General features: G+C 38.6%; 1 protein-coding gene and 1 pseudogene across 1 annotated transcript in view; both read left to right on the forward strand.

Annotated features, from left to right (window-relative positions):
• The first annotated feature begins 2,666 nt into the window (after positions 1-2,666).
• Positions 2,667-22,131, forward strand: part of TMEM144 (transmembrane protein 144) — a 38,826-nt gene continuing 19,361 nt past the window's right edge. Inside the window, exons 1-6 of the mRNA XM_032863100.1 lie at positions 2,667-2,718; positions 6,560-6,731; positions 8,933-9,055; positions 11,209-11,308; positions 12,901-12,981; positions 21,538-21,619. Of these exons, the coding sequence (XP_032718991.1) occupies positions 6,623-6,731; positions 8,933-9,055; positions 11,209-11,308; positions 12,901-12,981; positions 21,538-21,619 (495 nt within the window). The 5' untranslated portion in view covers positions 2,667-2,718; positions 6,560-6,622. The remainder of the gene's footprint in view (positions 2,719-6,559; positions 6,732-8,932; positions 9,056-11,208; positions 11,309-12,900; positions 12,982-21,537; positions 21,620-22,131) is intronic.
• On the forward strand, positions 16,276-17,697 carry LOC116870901 (annotated as a pseudogene).

The raw sequence follows: 22,131 nt of genomic DNA on the forward strand, positions 1-22,131 counted from the left end.
AATGGCTAATATATGCAGCTAACCTGGATTTTCTAGTGCCTCCCCAAACTTTTCCGATATAGGCTTTTATGTTTAGACATTAATGCATATGAAACAACTTGAAAGAAGAATTTTAGTTTAAGCAGAGGACCATCCGGGTTTGGATTAGGTCTATGGCATGATGTGAAAAGCACTGGACTTGAGACATCCTTTAATAAATGTCCTCAATCCTGACTCAGCCCCCAACTCACTTTAAGATTTTAGGAAATTCACAACAATGTGAGTCTCAGTTTTTCAATGTGAATCTGAAGCAAGAATGAACCACATGATCAATGAGGTCTCCTGAAATCATGAAGTGAAACAATTCGAGGTTGGACTTAAGCACTCATATTTTGGGGGAAGAGAGGGTTTGTGAGGAAAGGAGAATTTGTTTCCTCAAAATTTTTCTGAACTCTGAATTTCTGAATTAATCTCTTCCCTTAGGTGAAAAGCCTTAGCTTCCTTAATTCTTTATATGATGTGATACTTTTCCTTCCCATCTGCTGCTTACACTATTGGGTGTGTGTGCTTACACTATTGGGTGTGTGTGTGTGTTTGTTTGTTTGTTTATTTTGAGAGAGAGAGAGAGAGCATGAGCAGGGAGGGCCAGAGGGAGAGAAAGAGCGAGAGAGAGAGAGAATCCCAAGCAGGCTACACACTCAGTATGGAACCTGAGGCAAGGCTCAGTTTCACAACACTGAGGTCATAACCTGAGCCAAAATCCCAAGTCTGCTGCTTAACCAACTGAGCTATCCAGGTGCCCCTGCTTTTTCATTATTGTTTATGAATATGAATACTGTTTAAAGATTTTATTTTTATTTATTTATTTGACAGAGATCAAAAGTAGGCAGAAAGGTAAGCAGAGAGAGAGGAAGGGAAGCAGGATCCCTGCTGAGCAGAGAGCCTGATGCGGGGCTCAATCCCAGGACCCTGAGACCATGACCTGAGCCAAAGGCAGAGGTTTTAACCCACTGAGCCACCCAGGTGCCCTGTGAGTACTGTTTAAAGCAGGACTTCCTTCCAGGATAACTCATCTTTGAGCAGTCCTTATGCTTTCTTCCTCTTATAACTCTACAGTCATTACCAACTACTGAATTGTCTCTGTTAACTGTCACTTCCTCAGAGAGGCCTTCCTTGATCTCTTAGACTAGGACAGAACCCACCACTTCCCCTTTTCTGAGCTTAATTGTTCATATCTACGTTTTTTGCTCTTCTGGAATCCATACGAAGGAGGACTCCTATAGGTCACTGCTGTACTCCCAGGGCTCTTAAGTTCAGAAAAGTGCTGTCCAACAGAAATTTTTGCAATGATAGTAATGTTCTGTAATCTGCATATGTGACTATTGAGCACTTAAAAAGTTTCCAGTACAAATGAACCACTGAATGTTTACTCTAATTTGAATTCAAATAGCCATATGCAGTTAATGGCTACATCCCTGACCGTGGAGGACTAGAGCAATGTTTCTCAAAATTGAAATTGAAATGTGAGGAATCAGTATTTTAACTCCTTCTCCAGGTAATTCTTCCCAACAATAAAATTTGACTATTGATCTAGAATGTGATTCGCAAAACTGGCTACACATTAGAATCATCTGGAGGAGAAAATGATACCTAAGCCACATTCCCAAAGATTCTATTTCAGCTGGTCTGCTGTCGGGTCCAGGTATTAGTATTTTAAGAAACTAAATAAAGCAGGGGCTCCTGGGTGGCTCAGTTGGTTAAAGCCTCTGCCTTCTGCTCAGGTCATGATCCCAGGGTCCTGGGATCAAGCCCCGCATCCGGCTCTGCTTAGCAGGGAGCCTGCTTCCTCCTCTCTCTGCCTGCCTCTCTGCCTACTTGTGATCTCTGTCTGTCAAATAAATAAATAAAACCTTAAAAAAAAAAAAAGCCTAAATAAAGCAGAAAACCTCTTCAGTGATCATAATGTACAATCAAGTTTCAGAGGCCTAGAACATATGTTCTCACATGGTACTTAGTACCTATTAGATAAATACAAAAAACCGGTCTGTGTGCATTTAGAAATGATCAGTGATTACAAGTGAAATCTTATGATGCCACAGAGATGTTACTGACATTAGTGATTCAGAAGAATTTCTTGATGTGATAACAAATTCAGCTTTAGGTAGCCTTTTATGATTGTATGAAATTCCTTGGCCTTTTGTTTCATCCATAATTAGTACAAATACCACCTAACTCTGTCACCTTTAGAGGGTGACTCGCACAGAGCTCCCTAAACGATCATCTCTTAAAATACACAAAAGCCTTTCTAGTTTCCTGGTTGATCCACACACAGCCCAAAGACGCCTCCTCAGGGTCACGTGAGTCACAAGACCGTGCTCCCCGCGCAGCAGTTGGAGAAGGTGTTTCTCAACCGGCAGCCCTGGGCGGCCTCCACGTCTCCTTTATTGCAGTGCTCCCTCCTTCTCCAGGCGTTGTGCCCTAATTGTCCCCGCAGGAAAATAATGGCTGGCTGGGCAGCCGGGTCGCGCGGAGGCAACAGACCTCTGGGTCATAGGTGCTAGAGCCCGCCCTTCTCCCGCCCAGTCATAGGTTATTTGTCCCAGCCGGAAGTAAAGGCCGGCGGGGCTGTCCCAGCAGCTGGGCAATAGGCGGGTGCGGGCTCCGCCGCTGGCGCTGGGGAGACTGACCGGACCGAGTGGGTGCTGAGCTGGAGGGAGTTTCAGCGCAGCCCCGAGCGCAGTGAGTACAAGCAACCAACTCGAAGGAACCCGGTAGCTTTCAGTGGAGCGTCTCCTGATTTTTCAGAATGCTCTGATGATTAAAAAGAAAGAAAAAATCAAAGCTCAGAATAAAAAAGAAAAAAAGAAAGATCAAAGCTCAGAATAAGTATGTTCAAGCACTGAGAATTTTACCGAGGATGTCGGCAGATCTTGCCAGGAGAGTTGAGGAAATTAACATGAAACTAAAACTGAAATCTTAGTCGCAGTAGAAGAAGCATTATTGATTAGAACGTGCCAAGTCCTAACAAAAAAAGGTCTACAAAGAAGTTTAAATTGACAGGAAAAATTGAGAGGAAAAACATTTACAAATAAATGAAATAAAAGTACAAAAATAAAAATGAGTGAATAAAATATCAGAGGACACTTGACCGCAAGCACTTAAAAACTATTTTATTTAAGTGGTTTGAGACTTGTTAACAAGTCTGCACTAAAAAGAATTGGGAGTTATGTGCTAAAAGTGATATTGCTTCACTTTTGCATATAAATTTTATTGATTTAGGAAGGTAGATTCTTCCTTAACAATGGTGCGTATTGCCAACTTGCCAGCCCACATTGAAATTAGGTCACTTGATTTCTGAAATGTACTGGAGCTGTATGCAATAAATTTCATTTATTTGCAGGATATAACTTTAATATTGATAATGTTTACTCAGCAGTCAAAATGCAGTTCATACCCTCGGATTAGCTCTTCAAATTATTACTGCAATAGCAATGAAATCTAAGAGGTTTAGGGCTGTCAATGGTTTTTAATAAAGCCATCTTTTCACTTAAATAATTTGCCACTTCTGAAAGTTAGGCATTCTCTTATCAGTTTGTGTTTATAGAGGTTTTGTTTCACTTTGCTTATTTTAATTTAAATGGAAAAAAACTAATTTCTGAGCTATCACCAAATCACGTGTCTTCTTAGTCCCGTGATATCCTTCCCAGGTAACTCCAGTTCCTCAGAGCTATTACGGTCCTGATATTTTAGCAGCAGTACACCTGCTTGATTCTTGAGCGATATTCCATGTAAGCCATTGCAGGGCTAAACTTTACTTGTGCCTAACAATAAGACTATTATTTTTATTGAAGTAGTGTTATTATGTCAGTGTTTCAGTATGTCTCAGCGTCTCTTCCTCAATTACATCCCCAAAGAGGATATTGTCTTACCAGCATTTGTTTTGGTTTGTTTTAAGAAAGCACATACAATTTCAAATAGATGTTTTTCTTACTAAGATTTATTGAGTAATTTTGAAGTTATCCCTGTTTTCAGTTAAATTATTCTTAATAATGCCAAAGGATATATGTCATAGGCAGTTCTATATTTAATATTCTCTGCAAGAACACATAAGGAACAATACATGGAAAAATGAAACACCTTTATTTTTTTTAAGATTTATTTATTTATTTGAGAGATAGAGAGAGTACACCAGCAGGAGCATGGAGGGGGATGCAGGGAGGGATAGAGGAAGAGAGAGCATCTCAAGCAGACTCCCCACTGAGCATAGAGCCCCATGCATGGTTCAATCCCAGGATCCCGATATCATGACCTGAACTTAAACCAAGGTCAGACGTGTAACTGACTGAGCCACCCAGGTGCCCTAAAATACCTTTATGGTAAATATCATTGTAAAATAAAACAGCAAAGCTGATTTCAGGTGTACTTTATTCAACACATACCCCAAGAAGTCATCATAACATTAAATTTGGAGGGAAAAAAAGACTGGATTGATTACCTTCCATTCCAGAGGGCTTAAGGAGATGAAGTGAACCAAAAAGTCAGTGCACAAAATATAATTTCAAAATGATATTGTGGGAAGATTCTGATTACTTCCTATGATAAACTGACTCATTTGTGTTATTTTTTCCTCAGGTAGATTATACAACTAAAAGAGTAAATTATATTCAATAGCCTTTTCTAATGTTATGAAGAATGTCTGATTCTTGGCTCTTTGTGGTTTGGATCCTTTTCTTCAAAGGGAACCAGAACTTTTTGATAAGCTTAGCAGGGCTCTCCAATAGAACTTCCTCTAATGGTGGAAATATTCTATCATCTGCATTGTTCAGATAACTACTGGCTATATGTGACTATCAAGCATTTCATATTAATTACCTTGGCTAAGGAACTGATTTTTTTTTACCTAATTTTAATGAAAATTTAGTTAGCCATATGTGGCTAGTGGCTACTAGATTCCACAGATGGTTAACTGCCTCACATTGTTCTACTGACCAGGTGATAGTATTGTGCCCATACCACTGTCATTCTTGTATTTTAGGAGATTCCTTTTTTTTTCCTTCCAATTTTTTATTTAAATTCTAGTTAATTGACATATATTGTAATATTGACTTCAGGAGTAGAATTTAGTAATTCATCACTTACATATAACACCCAGTGCTCATCACAACAAGTATCCTCCTTAACCATCGCCCGTTTAGCCCACCCCCCACCCACCTCCCTCCATCAACCCTCAGTTTATTCTCTATCCTTAGGAGCCTAGGATAGGGATCCCTAGGTGGCTCAGGGTGGCCTGGGATCAAGTCCGGCATCAGGCTCCTTGCTCAGCAGGGAGCCTGTTTTTCCCTCTGCCTGCCACTCCCCCTGCTTGTGCTCTCTCTCTCTCTCTCTGACAAATAAAATCTTTAAAGAAAAAATGTTAAAAAGAAAAAAAAAAAGAGTTTAGGAGGTTCCTGAAGGGATACCTCAAGGACCTAAACCTTGAAGAGATTTAAGAAATTCTTGAAGAGATCTTTAAAGGATTCTTTTATCTGTTTAGTTATTTTTTCTTTTTAAGTCATAAAGATATAAGGTTTCATGAACTACTTCAACTAATACACACCATGAGGGTACTACTGATGAGGATAGTGCCTTTGTCTCTACATAATCCCTGAATCTATAGCAGCAACACAATCTACATGTGCCCTTAAGCTCCTATCTGAAATTTTTAAAAAGCTTTTGCTTTTGAATCACTGATAGTTCTTTTTTTATATATTTATATAAAAAAGAGGGGCAGGGGCAGAGGGAGAAAGAATTTCAAACAGGATCCATGCCTAAGGCAGAGCCCCAAATGGGACTCGATCTCATAACCCTGAGATCATGACCTAAGCTGAAATCAAAAGTCAGATGCTTAAACAACTGAGCAGCCCAGGCTCCCCAGACTGTAAGTTCTGAAAGTCTTCACATTTTTAATTGTCATTAATTGTCATTTCATTTTTAATTGTCACAACAACCGTTTGAAGTAAATTGAGTCCTGGTCCACCACAAATCTTTTCATTATGCCAGTCCACGTACAGAAGAGAATTTTTTTATAATATAATAAGAATTATCTGCAGAAGTTCCTGGGTGGCTCAGTTTGTTAAGCATCCAGCTATTGGTTTCAGCTCAGTTTGTGATCTTGGGGTCCTGGGATGGAGCCCTGAGTTGGGCTCTGAGCTCAGTGGGGAGGCTGCTTAAGGATTCTCTCTCTCCTCTCCCCCTCATTCCCACTCTCTCTCTCTTTCTCAAATCAGTGAATGAATCTTAAAAAAAAAAAAAAAATTGTCTCCAGATTTTGGAAGAAGTTAGATTTTCAAGCTCTGAAGACAAAGTTTTTTTTTTTAATTGTAGATTAATGATCAAAAACTATATGTTGGTAAAATAAAAGAAAAAACCAAATGAACATGGAGTATGAACATAATACATAATTTCATAGTGTCCTAACTTTTTATCTGGAAGAAGGAATTTTAGCATTACTTTTTGAAAAGCTCAATAAATATCACATAGTAATCACAATTTATTCATAGTCTCACAACTTCTTACTGGTTTTATTTTTATTTTATTTCAGAAGCTCTTGAAAAGGACATCAAGTGCAAAGTGAACCAGCTCACTCCCAGGCAGTACTGGAACCATGAGCAGTAATGCAACAGACCTGACCATTGGTTTTGTGTCCTCTTCTATAGCTGTCCTTTTGTTTGGCTCAAACTTTGTACCACTTAAAAAATACGATACTGGTGATGGTAATTATTCTTCCTTCATAGTTAACTTTAAATTATGTATAAATGTGAAGTTCTCTTTTTTTGGTGGTTTTTTTTGTAGTTTTGTTGTTGTTGTTTGTTTGTTTGTTTGTTTTTAACGATGGCTACAAATTTTCTTCTACCTGGCACCACATGAACAGAACTTATGAATAAATCCTTCGATAATTCTCATTCCATTTTTTCTGAGATTTAGTCAGTATAGATTGGTCTTAAGGTTGTGTTTCATGGTAAAGCTGGGAGAGTGACTATCAGGAAAGATTTTTAGCCTTATCTGTTATGTTTACAGAAGAAGAAAGTTAGTTCTACCAATATACACTTGTTTTGAAAACGCAAATTGCAAACACACTTCATATAATAGAGAACAGTTTGAGCACAACATGGATTTTGTGCTTATGTGCCATTTTGACTCTGATACAACACTAGGTGAGCACAGAAAATGGCACCCAGATGAATAAAGGTACATAGGAAAGCATGAGATGCGCTTGCTCACACACCCCTCAACATTCCAAGGCTTCCTCAGTACCACACCTGTTCACATTTGGTGTTAGGATCCCCCATCCACCAGCTTCACAATAGCTCCAAACTGCCTCACTTCTGATGCCCACTCCCATAAGCAACCTTCAAGTCTTTTTCAAGTTGAGGTGCCATATTTATTGTAATACTTGTGAATTTAACCACTTAGCCAGTGTAAAACTGTACTTTTTTTTAATTGGGCTCCTGTCTTTTTTTTTTTTTTTTAACTAGGTTCCTGTCTTTTTCTTTAAATACATTGTTGATGAAATGTTTTTTGAGTGTTGTTCCCTTTTCCCCATAAAAACTGTGGTTTTTATTATGTGATTTTGCATAGTGCGGTGTTTTTAGGAATGCACGTGGCATGTTAAAGTTGACCTGACTGTAATGTGAACTTCGGGAAAGAGAAGCAGGAGGTTTATTGTTTGTTTTTTGTTTTTTAATCCACCTGCCTATATATAGCCAAGAGAAGAAGACGTTCAGATGTTATGCTGAACACCTGGTAGGAAGCCCTTAACTTTATCACCTCTGTTCCTTTTGTCTTGCTACTACTTAATAGAATTACAAATCTTTTCCCCCAGAGCTTTTCTCCTCTTTTTCTTTGGAATTAGGATGGAAATGGAAACTACTAAAAGAAGAACAAAATCTATACTGAGGGGTAGAGGAACTGGTTTTCAGGTGTCTCCCAACTACTGTGATCCTGGACAAGTCTCACCATCTCTTCTGTTCTCAGTTCTCAATTGTAAAATGGAGAACTTGTAAGATGAAGTTCGCTTTCATCTCTGTGATCTTCCTTTTTTGCCCTAGGGGCTAACAGCCACTTTTTTTTTTTTTCCTCTCTTTCTCTCCTCCACCATGAGATTGAATTGAAATAGGCAAAAATCTTCCACAGGTAGAGTCAGAAGTGCTACAGTGAGTTATCCTGCCCTAGTATTTCTTCCTATATCGACTATTTCTTTAACCTATGAATCCCTAAACCCTTGAAGGAACAGAAGCCTGGTACAGCTAGACTTCATTTCACCATGTCATCTTCAGCTAACTGGCAGATGGCAACCCAGAGCACAGAAAGGAGAGTGCCCCAACCCAGAATGCGAATTCTTAGGTTTGGACTGTCAGGCTCATCACAGGCATTCAACCTCTAGCTGTGAGGGGTCTACCTGTGGCCATAAGTGGCTTTGTGTTTATCCCAATGGTGGTATAAATGATCCCGAATGGTCTAAATTACCATTGTGCTATTCTGAAGTTCTTAATGCTGTGTTTTGGTGAAAGATGGCACTAGGTGTGGCATTCGAATAAAAATATATAGATTTGGGCTTACCAATACTCTTTGGTAGAAAATTCTTGATTTGTCTAACAGGTGAAACAAACAAAAGAATGTTAAGCAGGAATGCACTGTCCTTGGCAAGCTCTGGAGTAAACAGTAGGTTTAAATTTCAGCTCTACATTAGCTGTTGAGACACATTGCTTCATCTCACATTCATTTTCTCCGTCTTTAAACTAGGGTTAACTATCATGCATAGTAGTTGTAAAAATTACATTAAGTGTGCAAAGTATCTACACATAGGCATTCAGTAAGTGGTGACCATTCCTCTAATAATATTGCTTTGATACCCCTAAGGGTTAATTTACTCAAATCAGTTTGAACCACTGAAACCAATTTCTTTTATTTCCAGGAATGTTTCTCCAGTGGGTACTTTGTGCTGCCATATGGTTGATTGCCGTGGTGGTCAATCTGATATTACATTGCCCTAAATTTTGGCCTTTTGCAATGGTTGGCGGCTGCATTTGGGCAACAGGTAATGAATGATTTAATTTATTTGGTAATCACTTAATACTATGACCACAATAACTCTGGTTCATAATAAAAAGAGATAGCACAAACAGCAATTCTGAATAATCCTTAGACATAGATACTAGAAATTCATTTCATTCCGATGCTCAATAAATATTTTGGGTACATTTTCTGACTTTTTCCTCTTAATGATTTCTTTCTTAGTTCCTGATAAAAATTATAGCAAAAATGTTTCAGTTGCTCTCTTTCTGTTCAAGCATAACTCATATATTAGATTAAGTGCTCCAGGCTTTCTTTTCTCTATGTTAATTGGGAAATATTTGTTTTAAATAGTAGTCTCTACTAATATAGTATTTAAGACTTGTTCTTAAAAGTTGGCAGACACATCTTCGTTTCAAAAGCATTGGCAAAAAAAAAAAAAAGGCAAACAAAAATCTTCCCTCTGTTGCTTTAACAATATCTGAAATTATGTAACTGGAATTTATACCTTTGGCCCGTCAGGACAGTTTTTCTTCTATTAATATAAGTATATCCCAGGAGAATTCTATTCTATTTAGCAAAAAGATTTCCAAGTATCAAGGATTTTTGGAGGTTAATTTGATTAAAAGCAAATAAATTTTAAAATATTAAAAACTTATTGGGTACCCACTAAATTTGAATCTCTGCAGAATTAAATGATTTAGTGAAGTTCCTGAGTTGGAGGACAAAAGAGTTCACTTTTAAATTTCCACTGGAATTTAAATTATTATACCTCATTTATACCTTGGTACAATTATGTTTATCACATCTAATGGGGAGAGGGAAACAGAAAGCTCACTGTATCCTACAGCTCTTTATAACAACTATAATATTTATAATTACCCAGCAGGCTCTATTGGGATTCAGTGGGGAGGGTTGTAATTTGAGAAATGTTGCAGATGTGGATGCTATAGGTCATAGTAACAGAATGGAGATGGGGAGTAGAGGAAAGGGAGCAGCCAATGATGATGTAGGGATTTTATCATAGGTGATTAGGAGGGTGGTGGTATCACTGATACAGGTGATGAAAATAGAAGTATGTGTCCAAAAAGAAAAATGATGAGTTCAGTTTGGGACCTTTTGAGACTGAAGTTCCTGTTGTTCCCACATTGGGGGACATCTGGTTGGAGATCTCTTGTTGGGAAGAGGCACTAAAACTGTGGAGAAGGTCCAGGCTAGAGCAATAGCACTGGGAGTATGTGTCTCTAATTGATAGCTGAAATCTTGAAAGGGCAAGTGCCCAAAGAAGGCTATATAGCAAGAGGAAGAATGTGTTCAAGGGGAAATATTTAGGGGGCACCTAAATCCAGACACTTGACAAGAAAGAGTAGCCTGTGACAGAGAGAGACAAGAAGGAATCAGGAAATGAAGGCATCTTGGAAGCCACCAGAGGAAATCTTTCAAGAGAAGATTGCAGGACTGAGGCCAGACTGCTGAGTGGTTAAGAACTATTAAAAAAAAAAAAAAAATCATGCATTTGGCCTTGAGTGACCTTCCAGAGCACAAAGCACTGAATACAGGGTTCTAGAAGGTATGTCAGTGAGCATGGGAGAGCATAGTCTGGGGCCATATTGGGCCAAAGACTTCTGGTCTTTGGCTCTGGTTCAAGTCTAAGAGGACAGTCACCACTGATTTTATCATTGACAGTTTCTACAAGAAGTTATAGAATAGAGACCTACGTTAAGGATAAAGAGTGTTGGTGCAATTAGGCAAAGAGCTAATTCATCATACTTCTTTGTAGGATTTTGTTTTATGCCTAGTTCTTTTAGCAATCATCAACCTGAGTTTAATGCCCAAAAGCATAGTTATTTTATTTAAAAACTGAGGAATTGTACTTGTGCTTTCCTAAATTTGTCCAAATCCCATAAACTTCATCTGAAGTTAAAAATTAATTCAATTTGGGGCACCTGGGTGGCTCAGTGCCTTCGGCTCAGGTCATGTTCTCTGGGTTCTGGGATATAACCTCTCTGCTCAGCAGGGAGCTTGCTTCCCCCTCTCCCGCTGCCTGCCTCTCTGCCTACTTGTGATCTCTCCCTCTGTTAAATAAATAAATAAATCTTTTTTAAAAAATTAATTCAATTTATAAATTTATTTTTGTATTAGAAATAACATATTTTTTTCTGTATGTTATATCTCCAGGGAACATTGCTGTTGTCCCAATTATCAAAACCATTGGTTTAGGCCTTGGAATCTTAATCTGGGGATCATTTAATACCTTAACTGGCTGGGCAAGCTCAAGGTAACACAAAGCAATTTCAACTAAGATTCTCTACACTGATGTAAGGCAAGTCCTAGGGATTGGGCTAGCTGAGAGGAATAACCTGGTTTTTACCCTCACAGAGATTATAGCTGGTAAGACATACACATGAAATATGCTACTTTTAATTATTATTTGCCTGAAATTCTAATATCCCATCTAAATATTTGGTTAAGATACAGTAAAAAATTAATTCCTCAGACCAGAAGAAGGAAGAAAGGAGGGAAACTGATGTGCATTTCCCTTTTTTATTGTGTGACAATTTCTTGGACATGTTATATGCATCATTCTCCTCTCATTTTCAGAAGCATGAGGTAAGCACTGCCTTATAAGAGAGCTGAGAGACAAGGAGACTGAGTAACTTGCTGAATGTCACGGAATGAATAAGCTAGGCTTCAAACCCAGGTCTTCTAGTTCTAAAGCACATATTCCTTCTGGATCCTGGGCCATGGTCAAAAAACCATGGCCCACCTTCCCAGCCACTTTTGTAAATAAAGTTTTCTGGAACACAACCAAACCCATCCATTTCATATTGTCTCTGGCTGCTTTTATGCTATAGTGGCAGAGCTGAGTAATTGCAAGAGATTATCTGGCCCATAAAGCCTATAATATCTACTCTCTGGCCCCTGCCAGCCCCAGCTCTGGAGGAGTCCAGCAGGGTCACCATAAGCCACATGGCTAAATTAAAATTTGATAAAATTAAATATTCAGTTCCATGCTGCACTGCTCATAGATCAAGTGTTCAATAGCCACAGATGGCCAGAAACTACCCTGTTAAACTGTGCACCTGTAGAAGACCCCCCCTCCCATTATCATAGAAACTTCTATTTGATTGTGCTGCCCTTGTTCGGTATTCAAATTAACACTCAAGTGGACTTTGGGAAAATGAATACAAAGGAGGGTGTCACTCTTACCTTAATTTTGGGGCTCCTCTTCCCTCTCAAAGCATTATAACAACCTCAGTAATAATAAAACAAATGAACTTCCAATCTGTTCTTTCCTGGCCTTTCCCCGTTCTTTTACCAGCTTCTCACAGGTGTATTTTCTTTTGCTTCTTCTACTTGCCTCTTTCATTCTTGCCCTGAATGGGCAACAGTACTAACAGTAATTGTTAGTAACAAATGCTACAGTTGATGTCAAGGCATGAAAAAAAAAAAGGTGATGCCAAAACGTTGTGATCTTTAACCAAGCAGTTACTTAAACGTCTGTCTCAATAAACACTGTACAAAATTGCAGCCAATTAATTAGGATTCACTGAGCCACTAATGTATTTTGTTTTCCTTCTTCCTTAATCTTAATAAGAAAGGACACTCACAAGAACTTTTATGTATACTAACTCATTTTAGATATCTTTATAAGAAGGAAGGGATATATATGACAATTATATCTACCTTATAGGTATCCCATTTTAAACATGAGGAATTGAGGCACGCAAAGAGTTGTTCAAGTCACAGTTAGTAAGAGAGGGATGTAGGATTTGAATCCAGGGATCTGACCCTGAGTCCATGCTCTTGAACACTGTGATGAACACATTTTCAAAAATAGCTACGCTGATGCAGCTTTCTCAATTCCAGGTTTGGCTGGTTTGGAATGGATGCAGAAGAAGTACCAAAACCGGTGCTAAATTACGTCGGAGCTGGATTATCAGTAGTGAGGTACACAGTCGTTTCGGACTTAACTCTTCTTCTAAAAGTTTAGAATGCCTTTCAGAGATCCCAATGTGTTTACATTTTTTTAAACCTGCATTTCATTAAAGTGCCATGATTTGCCCTCTGATTCTTCATTTATATTCACAGATTTGGCTTTCGAGGACAAAAGTGTCAGCTCTGGGGTCCCAAGCCCCAAGCCCCAGCTTTAGGTCTCAAAAGCTCTGAGATCCCTGGAAAATCACTGAGCTGCTTTGAAGCTCATTTTCATTATCTGTGATCTTTAGAAAAATCTTAGTACATAGCTCCTAAATTAGAATCAAAAGGCACATTATTTTGCAAACTCAACTATACTCTATAAATAAATGTTATGCTGGCTCCCCAGTGCCCCTGGAGTAGTCCTTGATTCTCTCCTCTTATCTTCTCTCATTACTCACTTCCTCTTTGCCCACCCCTCACCCCCCCCGCCCCACCCCCACCTGCTGTCACTTCATCTCTGCTCATCCCAGTCAGATAACTACTCTCTCACATATGAAAACATGTATTCATTTAAATATGTGTTTTGGGATGTATCTGTGTCTAGTCATATGCACTATGTGAATGAAGATGAAAATGACTTTAAATCTCTATAGGTCAGTGTTCAATCAATAAAACTCCAGCAGGAATTAGGTCACCTTAAATTCAGTCCCCTTTCCTTTCTAGTCTCCATTTATATTCCCCATCAGTGCTTCACATAATGGATAGCCATGCCTGGAAAGATTTTAGTACTTTTTTATTCTTCAGGGAAAGAACACTCTATTTCTCTTCCTCCTGCAATGATGGCTTTTCCCCTGCCACATTCAGGAACAATCTCTTTGTCATTGAAATGTTGCCTAAGAGAGTGGTTCCAGGCCAATTGGAGAAGAAATAACATAGATTATTCTAAAAAAGCAGATTCCTGACATTTTTGGTTAGAGGCAATTTTATGTATTTTGTACAATTCACATAGCATCCTAGCTTTGAATAGCTCTCCCAAAAACAATTTCTTTACACCCCAAAATTGTAATGTAGCATGCCTTAGTTTTGACTTAATAGTAATTTAAGGCCAATTTATTCAGTCTGTCAGGCATTGTTCTTCTCCATATTTCTTCTTTCTTTAGAAAGTGTCCATTCTCTAAAATGGCAAATTATCCATGTTCTACCCGCTTCTATCTGTATGCCCTTGGGCAAATCACTTAATTTCTCCAAGTCTTGGTTTCTTCATCTGGGGCTAAAGTGAGGGAAATAATTGTGTCAGCCTTATAAAATATTTTGAAGATGAAATGAAAAGAAATATGCTAAGTGCTTTGTATATTGCTAGGTAGATGACTAATGCTCTAAAATTTGGGTAATTTGTACTATAATAATCATTATTTGTATCAAGAGCTAGTTCATGTTCAATTACTGGTTTCCCCTGGGGGTGTGTGTTATTCAGCTCTGTAGTAAGCTGTCGGTGCACTTGGAGATCATGCGGTTTGGTTTGGAGCTTAGTCTGTGCCACAGAAATGTGATTATCTCTTCCTGTAGGGCATTCCAACTCCCTTCTGGGTTTCTTTACCAAGAGGACCTCTGGAAGCTTTTGTTTCATTATTTTAACTCTATTAAATCAGTTAGTTCAAAAGGCATTCATTGAATTAGCTTGGAGTTTCATGGCCTGTATAAGGAAACTTAGAATATGGTCACATTTGTTTAATCACCTCCTGTTGCTTTTCTTTTTAAAAGGATAGGTGAGATAGATTGTTTCTAGCCTTACATTTTTCCTATATGTGGTATCACTCGGTTTCTACAACTAAAATCACTCTAGGTATTTTACTATTTTATTTTATTTTATTTTATTTTATTTTATTTTATTTTATTCGGGAAGGGGGTTGGCAGAGGGAGAGAGAATCTTAAGCAGGCTCTACGCCTAGCATGGAGCCCCATGAGGGGCTCAGTCTCATGACCCTGAGATCATGACCTGAGCCATAATCAAGAGTCGGATACTTAACCGACTGAACCACCCAGGCACCCCAACTCCAGGTATTTTAAACAGCAAAGCATTTCACACAGGAAAATTTTCACAAAATTTCAATAAGGCCCAGTGGTGCAAAAGGAGGAAGGGCGCTCTGCCCAAAGCCCTGGAGCCCACGCGCCAGCCAGCCCAGCTGCCTCTGCCCTGAGTTACCACCACTGCTGAAACTACTGGAGCCACCATCAAAACAAAACAGCCTCTCCCAACTTTTAAGCCTATTCTTATGCCTCTTGTTGGCAAAACTTAGCTGCTAATAGAGTTTGGGAAGACACGGTTTTCAGCTTTCTAGGCACCACGGTTCAGGAGAGAATATATAAGAGTGGATGTGAAGCAGACACCAAGAACAGTGTTCTCTAAAACAAACCTAAATGAAGATCCAGGAGTCAGAGTTCATTAAAAAGCCAATTTCTTTTCCAATTAAAAAAAAAAAGTGCTTTGGATTATACTTGAGTCTGCTCCCTATTTCTTTCTCAACTTGCTGTTCCTGGAGAGTTGTGTGTAAGGAAACCGGTTTTTGTTTCCAGCCCTTACCTTTCTTCAGAGCCACAGTCCTTATATCTAACTAGGGTCAAACTCCACATCTCTACCGAGATGCCCCCAGCACCTCCTCCCCAGCCTGAGGTGAGATAACCAGTGGAAGAGAGAACCCTGCTGGGTCAGGACATGGTCAGCAGTCTATAGACACTAGCCGTTAGTTCTTTTCTCTCTACCTTCATTATTTCCCAGTCAGAATTACTTTTCTTGTTCTCCCCTTCCCTGTCAACTGGTTCTTCTTCCTGTGTTCCCAGTCTCATAGAATGTAATAGCCATAGTTATTCAAATTAAAAACTCTAGTCATCTCGAGTTTTTTCCCCTTTCATATCCCATCCTATATCTAATCCTGTAAACATTTTTTTCCTAATGTTTCACAGGTTCTTTCTCTCCTTTCCCCCAGTTCCTTAATATAAATTCACTTGTATATGATTGTAAAAATCTCACATCTAGGGTCCCTTAAGGGGCTCAGTTGGTTAAGCGTCTGACTCTTGGTTCTGGCTCAGATCATGATATCAGGGTCATGATCTCAGGGTCATGAGATGAAGCCCCTAGTCAGGCTCTATACTCAGCTTGGAGTCTGCTTGGGGTTCTCTCTCTCCCTCCCTCTCTACCTCTCACCCTGCTTGCTTGTTCTCTTTCTCTCAAATAAATAAATAAAAATCTTAAAAAAAAAAATCTCAGAGCCACGGCCAGGGAGTAGCAGCCCCTGCTGCCTAGGCTTAGGCCCTTAGGGAGGAGAGATGACAGATGACCTCAGTGCTGCCAACAGGAACATGGAGGCCTAGAAGATCAAGAAGCTCATCAGGAGCTTGGAGGCGGCCCACAGCAATGGCACAAGCATGATATCATTGATCATTCCTCCCAAAGACCAGATTCCACCAGCTGCAAAAATGTTAGCAGATGAGTTTGGAACTGCATCTAACATTAAGTCCCAAGTAAAATGCCCTTTAGTTCTGAGAGCCATTACATCTGTACAATAGAGACACAAGCTTTAAACAAAGTACCTCCAAATGGCCTGGTTGTTTACTGTGGTACAATTGTAACAGAAGAAGGAGAAGAAAAGAAAGTCAACATTGACTTTGAACCTCTCAAACCAATTAACACATCATTGTATTTGTGTGACAACAAATTCCATACAGAGGTTCTCACAGTGCTCCTTTTGGATGACAGCAAATTTGGCTTCATAGATAGATGGTAGTAATAGATGGTAATGGTGCACTTTTTGGCACACTCCAAGGAAACACAAGAGAAGTTGTGCACAAATTCACTGTGGATCTCCCAAAGAAACATGGTAAAGGAAGTCAATCAGCCTTGTGTTTTGCTCTTTTAAGAGTGGAAAAGTGACGTAGCTATGTTCGGAAAGTAGCTGAGACTGCTATTCAGCTGCTTATTTCTGGGGACAAAGTGAATGTGGCTGGTCTGGTTTTAGCCGAATCAGCTGACTTTAAAACTGAACTAAATCAATCTGATATGTTTGATCAGAGGTTGCAATCAAAAGTTTTAAAATTAGTTGATATTTCCTATGGTTGTGAAAATAGATTCAACCAAGCTATTATCTACTGAAGCCCTCTCCAATGTGAAATTCATTCAAAGAGAAGATTTTGATGAAATCAGCCAGGACACAGGCAAGTACTGTTTTGGAGTTCAAGATACACTAAAGGCTTTAGAAATGGAAGTTGTAGAGATTCTAAAAGTCTGTGAAAGTCTGGATATAATGAGATACAGTCTTCATTGCCAAAACACAAAGAGGAAAAAATTATCTAACTCCAGAACAAGAGAAGGATAAATCTCGTTTCACAGACAAAGAGACAGGACAAGAACATGAGCTGATTGAGAGCACACCCCTGCTGGAATGGTTTGCTAACAACTATAAAAAATTTGGTGCTGTGTTGGATTGTCACAGAGTCACAAGAAGGATCTCAGTTTGTGAAAGGATTTGGTAGAATTGGAGGTTATCTTGCAGTACCAAGTAGATTTCCAGAGAATGGAATACCAAGGAGGAGATGATGAATTTTTTGACCTTGCTGACTACTAGGTAGTCGACATGGGTCTGGCAAAACGTGCCTCACCCTCCAGCATCCAACCCAAGGAGCATACCTGTGGTGGAATCCAAACAGTTCAATTATATAAGAGAATATTATGAAAATGTATACAGCAACAAACTGGGCAACCTGGAAGAAATGGACAAATTCCTAGAAATCTACAAACTGCCAAAACTGAAACAGATAGAAACAGAAAATTTGAACAGACTCATAACCTGCAAAGAAATTGAATCAGTAATCAAAAATCTCCCAACAAATAAAAGCCTTGGGCCAGATGGCTTCCCTGGAGAATTCTACCATACATTTAAAGAAGAGTTAATACCTATTCTTCTCAAACTGTTCCAAAAAATAGAAATGGAAAGAAAACTTACAAACTCATTCTACAAAGCCAGCATTACCTTAATTCCAAAACCAGGCAAAGACCCCACTGAAAAGGAGAACAAAAGGCCAATATATCTAATGAACATAGATGCAACACTCTTAATAAAATATTAGCAAATTGAATTCAAGAGTACATTAAATTATTAATTTATTTTTATTTTTATTTATTAATTAATAATTATTAAATTATTCACCACAATCAAATGGGGTTTATTCCTGGGTCGCAGGGATGCAGATCTCTGCCTGACAACTCGAACAGTTCCAGAACTTAATCCATGAGCATTGGATATTGAGAAGAAAACCGAAACAAAACCAGACCCAACCCTGCACTTTGGTTTGTCATGGTGTCACTGCAGCAGCCTAGAACTAAGTTCCTAAAATGCCACTTTGGACTAATTTAGAAAAGAATTCCAGTTGTAACTTTTACTTGGTGGTAAAATTGGTTGTTCCTCTATTTTATGAAAGAAAATTATTTTTTTAACCTACATACATAGAATCAAAAATACTTTAAGTACTGTAAACCTTCAAAAGTTTATAGAAATGAGGTAATTAAAAACAAACTCACATCTACTTTACCTAGTTCCATTTTTTTTCTATTGCCAGTGTAACTTTCTTGTATCTTGTATCAATCATCACTCTTCTAATTAAGAACCTTGGAAGACTCCCATTGTATTCAGAATAAATCTGTCTCCTTAGTCTGGTATGTCCTCCACCATCACAGATTCAACCCTTCCTAGATTAGCCTTCTCCCTGTATTATCAATTCATTGACCCAGATTATTTATCACACCATACCCCAGACACTTCCCCCAGCCCAAAGACACTTTCCTCAGCTTCCTTGGCCTCCTGTAAATATCAGTTGAGATTTCTTGGGTTGTTTTCTTGTGTTATTTTCTTTATTTCCCTTCTTCCTAATTAGAGTGAGTTGCTCCTAAACTTCCATTGCATCTTGAACTCTTATTTTTGAAGGATCTGTTTTGTATTATTCTTACAATTCCTTTATCCTTGAACTGTGAGATCCTTTGAAGGATGAAGTCTGTTATTTTCTTGAAATACCATCTCTCCCACCATCACCATTAGACTTTGCCACACAGTGCTTGAAACTTAAAAGATGCCCAATAAAGGCTTGTTAAATTGTCAGGGTAAACACATAAAAACAAGTTCTATTAATAGCAAGATGTATAGAGGTACAAATCTAGGGAAACTGGAAAGATCAAAAATGTAGAGAAGCACTCCTATGTATAACATTGATTTTTTTTAATTTTCCATGCTTTTGACAATATTCACAAACTTTATCATATATCTTTGTGTCTTAGACACTGTACCAAGTTCTGTAAGTCTGTAGTCCAAAAGGCCTTGTGATCTATTTGGTTTTATGTTCGTATGCATAAGATAAATTTCATTACCTTGTCCTAACTTAGTGCCCTGCACCCGCTCTTGACCTAACTGATCTGACTTACCTATTTTGTGACAAACACTGGTCACACGAGCTCAAAACCACTGAATTCTTGGTCCTGATTTTTTTTTCTCATGCTCAAAACCCCCCTCCCATCCAATATTCTCTTTATTTCCTAACATATTTTGAGATTTTACCATGTTCCCAAAAGTACGCTAAGCATTTTGCATGCATTGTTACTTAGTTCTCATCACATTTCAGTAAAATTGGCCCATCCCCATTTCTTTAGATGGAAAAAGTTGAGACTTAGAGAGCCTAAGTGATTTGTGGGAGGTCATACAGTTGTTTGAAGAAACACTTAAAGACTTTCTCCTTGGTACCGTTCAAGTATTTCTAATATACCATCTTATATTGTCATTAGGAAAACATACTCATCTATACAAAGTTGAGGGTTTTCATGATAATTTTGAGAAGAAAATGCAATTGAGATGTCTAATAATAGCTTTGCAAATTAGCAGATATGTAAGCACACATTTAACTAAGATACACACGTTTAATTAGGTTTCATGCATTCATTCTTAGTGAGTGTCAAGCGCTTTGAGGATCTTGAAGGAGATCTTATCTTCCATTGAATCTGTAGAGAAAAAAGTTCACAAGGACTTGTGGTAAATGGTCTGGATTATGCGATGACTATTCTTAGTATTGTGGGAATTCAGAGAAGAGGAAGAGTCAGTGAGGACCAACCTGGGAACGGGGAGGATTCTTGTCACATTCAGCCTTCAGTTCTTCTTTAGTGTGGATAAGAGGAGAGTGTGTGCTGTGTTCAACTAAGAAAGAGAAACAAGCAAGAGCAGGTGGTTGTGGAAGATGGGGGTGGCAGAGAGGCTGGAGCAGGGACAGGTCAGAGACGAAAGTCACTGTGGAGAATTATGTGGAGTAGGTTATGGGGAACATAATGCAGAGAGTAATAAAACTCAAAAAGGACAGTTACATTTGCTATAGAAGGGAATATGGAACCATTCAACTTTTGAAAGCAAGTAAGAGGCTGACCTAAGAAATTTAACTAAGAAATTTTAAATTCGTATTAAAAAAAATCACACATTATCAGCACTTGTCTGTCCTTTGCTACCTACACTATTTCAGCCTCCTCTGTACTTTGAAAACTGCTCTTATATCTTTAACTTTTGAACCATGCAAACATATTTTTTAAGATTTTATTTATTTATTTGACAGGGATCACAAGTAGGCAGAGAAAGAGGAGGAAGCAGGCTCCCTGCTAAGCAGAGAGCCCGATGCGGGGCTCGATCCCAGGACACTGTGATCATGACCTGAGCTGAAGGCAGAGGCTTTAACCCACTGAGCCACCCAGGTGTCCCCATGCAAACATATTTTTAAAAAGGAATGTCAAAAGTATACCAGAGTTGTTAATTTCCTTAAGTTAATTTAATATTTTAACACATTTTAACCTATTTGCATGGTTCAAAAGTCAATAATGGTAAGCGAAGCATTTGTTACAAAGATACTGGACATGAATAGAAAATGCAGTATGCAAGAATGTCAAAGCGGGGAAGTCATTAGGCTTATGCATGTGTTTTCATCTCTTAAAATATACTCTGGAGATCTTTCCGTATCAGAGCACAGAGGGTGTCCTCATTTCTTTTTTTATATCTATGAAGCATTCTGTTGTGTGACCGTGAAGACTGCCTCATCTGAGTGTGGGTGTAGTGGCCACGGCATCTCTTCCATGGGGGCTGTGCAGTTCTCTGCTCACACCCGTGGCGCCTGTCTGCTGAAGTTTGTCCATCAAGGATGTTGTTAAACGTCTAGGGTTTTGTCAGTATAACAGGTGGTTTTCACTTGTATTTTTTTTTAATCATGTGATTCCAGAGATAAGCAAGAATAAAAGAAAGATGCAGCTATAGACTGAAACAAGAAAATCAAGAGAAAGATCTGATTTGAGGGGAAATTTCATGAGTTAGGCTTCTAACTCATTGCATTTCAGGACACAGGAGATGTCAAAGAGAATGACATCCTAGAGAAACGGCAGGACCCCTGGAGAAGCAGCATGGCAGTAATCATCCGAGCATTAGGACTGGATTTAAGCTGTGTTTTCTCATAAAATGCAGGCAGCTTGTTATGAACCAGGGTTATGATAAACATCACTAAAATTTATTTTCTTTACAGTGCTTTCATATTTTTGTTCATCAAAAGTGAAATACCAAATAACATGTGTTCTGTGGACACCACACCATTAATGACAGATCATGTGAGTACAGTGTGAGAAACAATATGATTTGAAACATAAAATTTGGATAAAAGGAAGATTTGAAACAGATGAGAAGGTAGTGTTTTTTTTTTTTTTTCATTCAAGGCCATTTACACTATGTTTGCGTATTTATTATAGTTAGGTCTATGTGGCAACCAATCGTGATTGCCACAGGAAAGCTTCTCAGCAAACTCAGAGGTCTATTTATATCTGTTAATGGTAGATCCCAACTAGAAGGTGTATATACAAGCCCATATTTTGGAATGGCTTAAGGATTTCTGCGGTGGGAGGACCCTAAGTACAAAAGAGTAATATGAAAGTTACTTAAGAAAGAGGGAGGAAGGAGGTCTTAAAGTAGCCAGGGGAGAGCAGTGAGGAATAGCTCAGAGGCAACCAGTGAAAGAAAAAATCAAGTTGTATGAAAGGAGGAGTAGTACTTGATTTTCTTCCTTTTTCTCTTTCATCACATCCTGTTCCACTCAAAGGTAATGACAAGAAATATGTAAGAAGTT

Source organism: Lontra canadensis, unplaced genomic scaffold (genome assembly GCF_010015895.1).
Source record: "Lontra canadensis isolate GAN:19392208 unplaced genomic scaffold, GSC_riverotter_1.0 scaffold1, whole genome shotgun sequence".
Lineage (NCBI taxonomy): Eukaryota > Metazoa > Chordata > Mammalia > Carnivora > Mustelidae > Lontra > Lontra canadensis.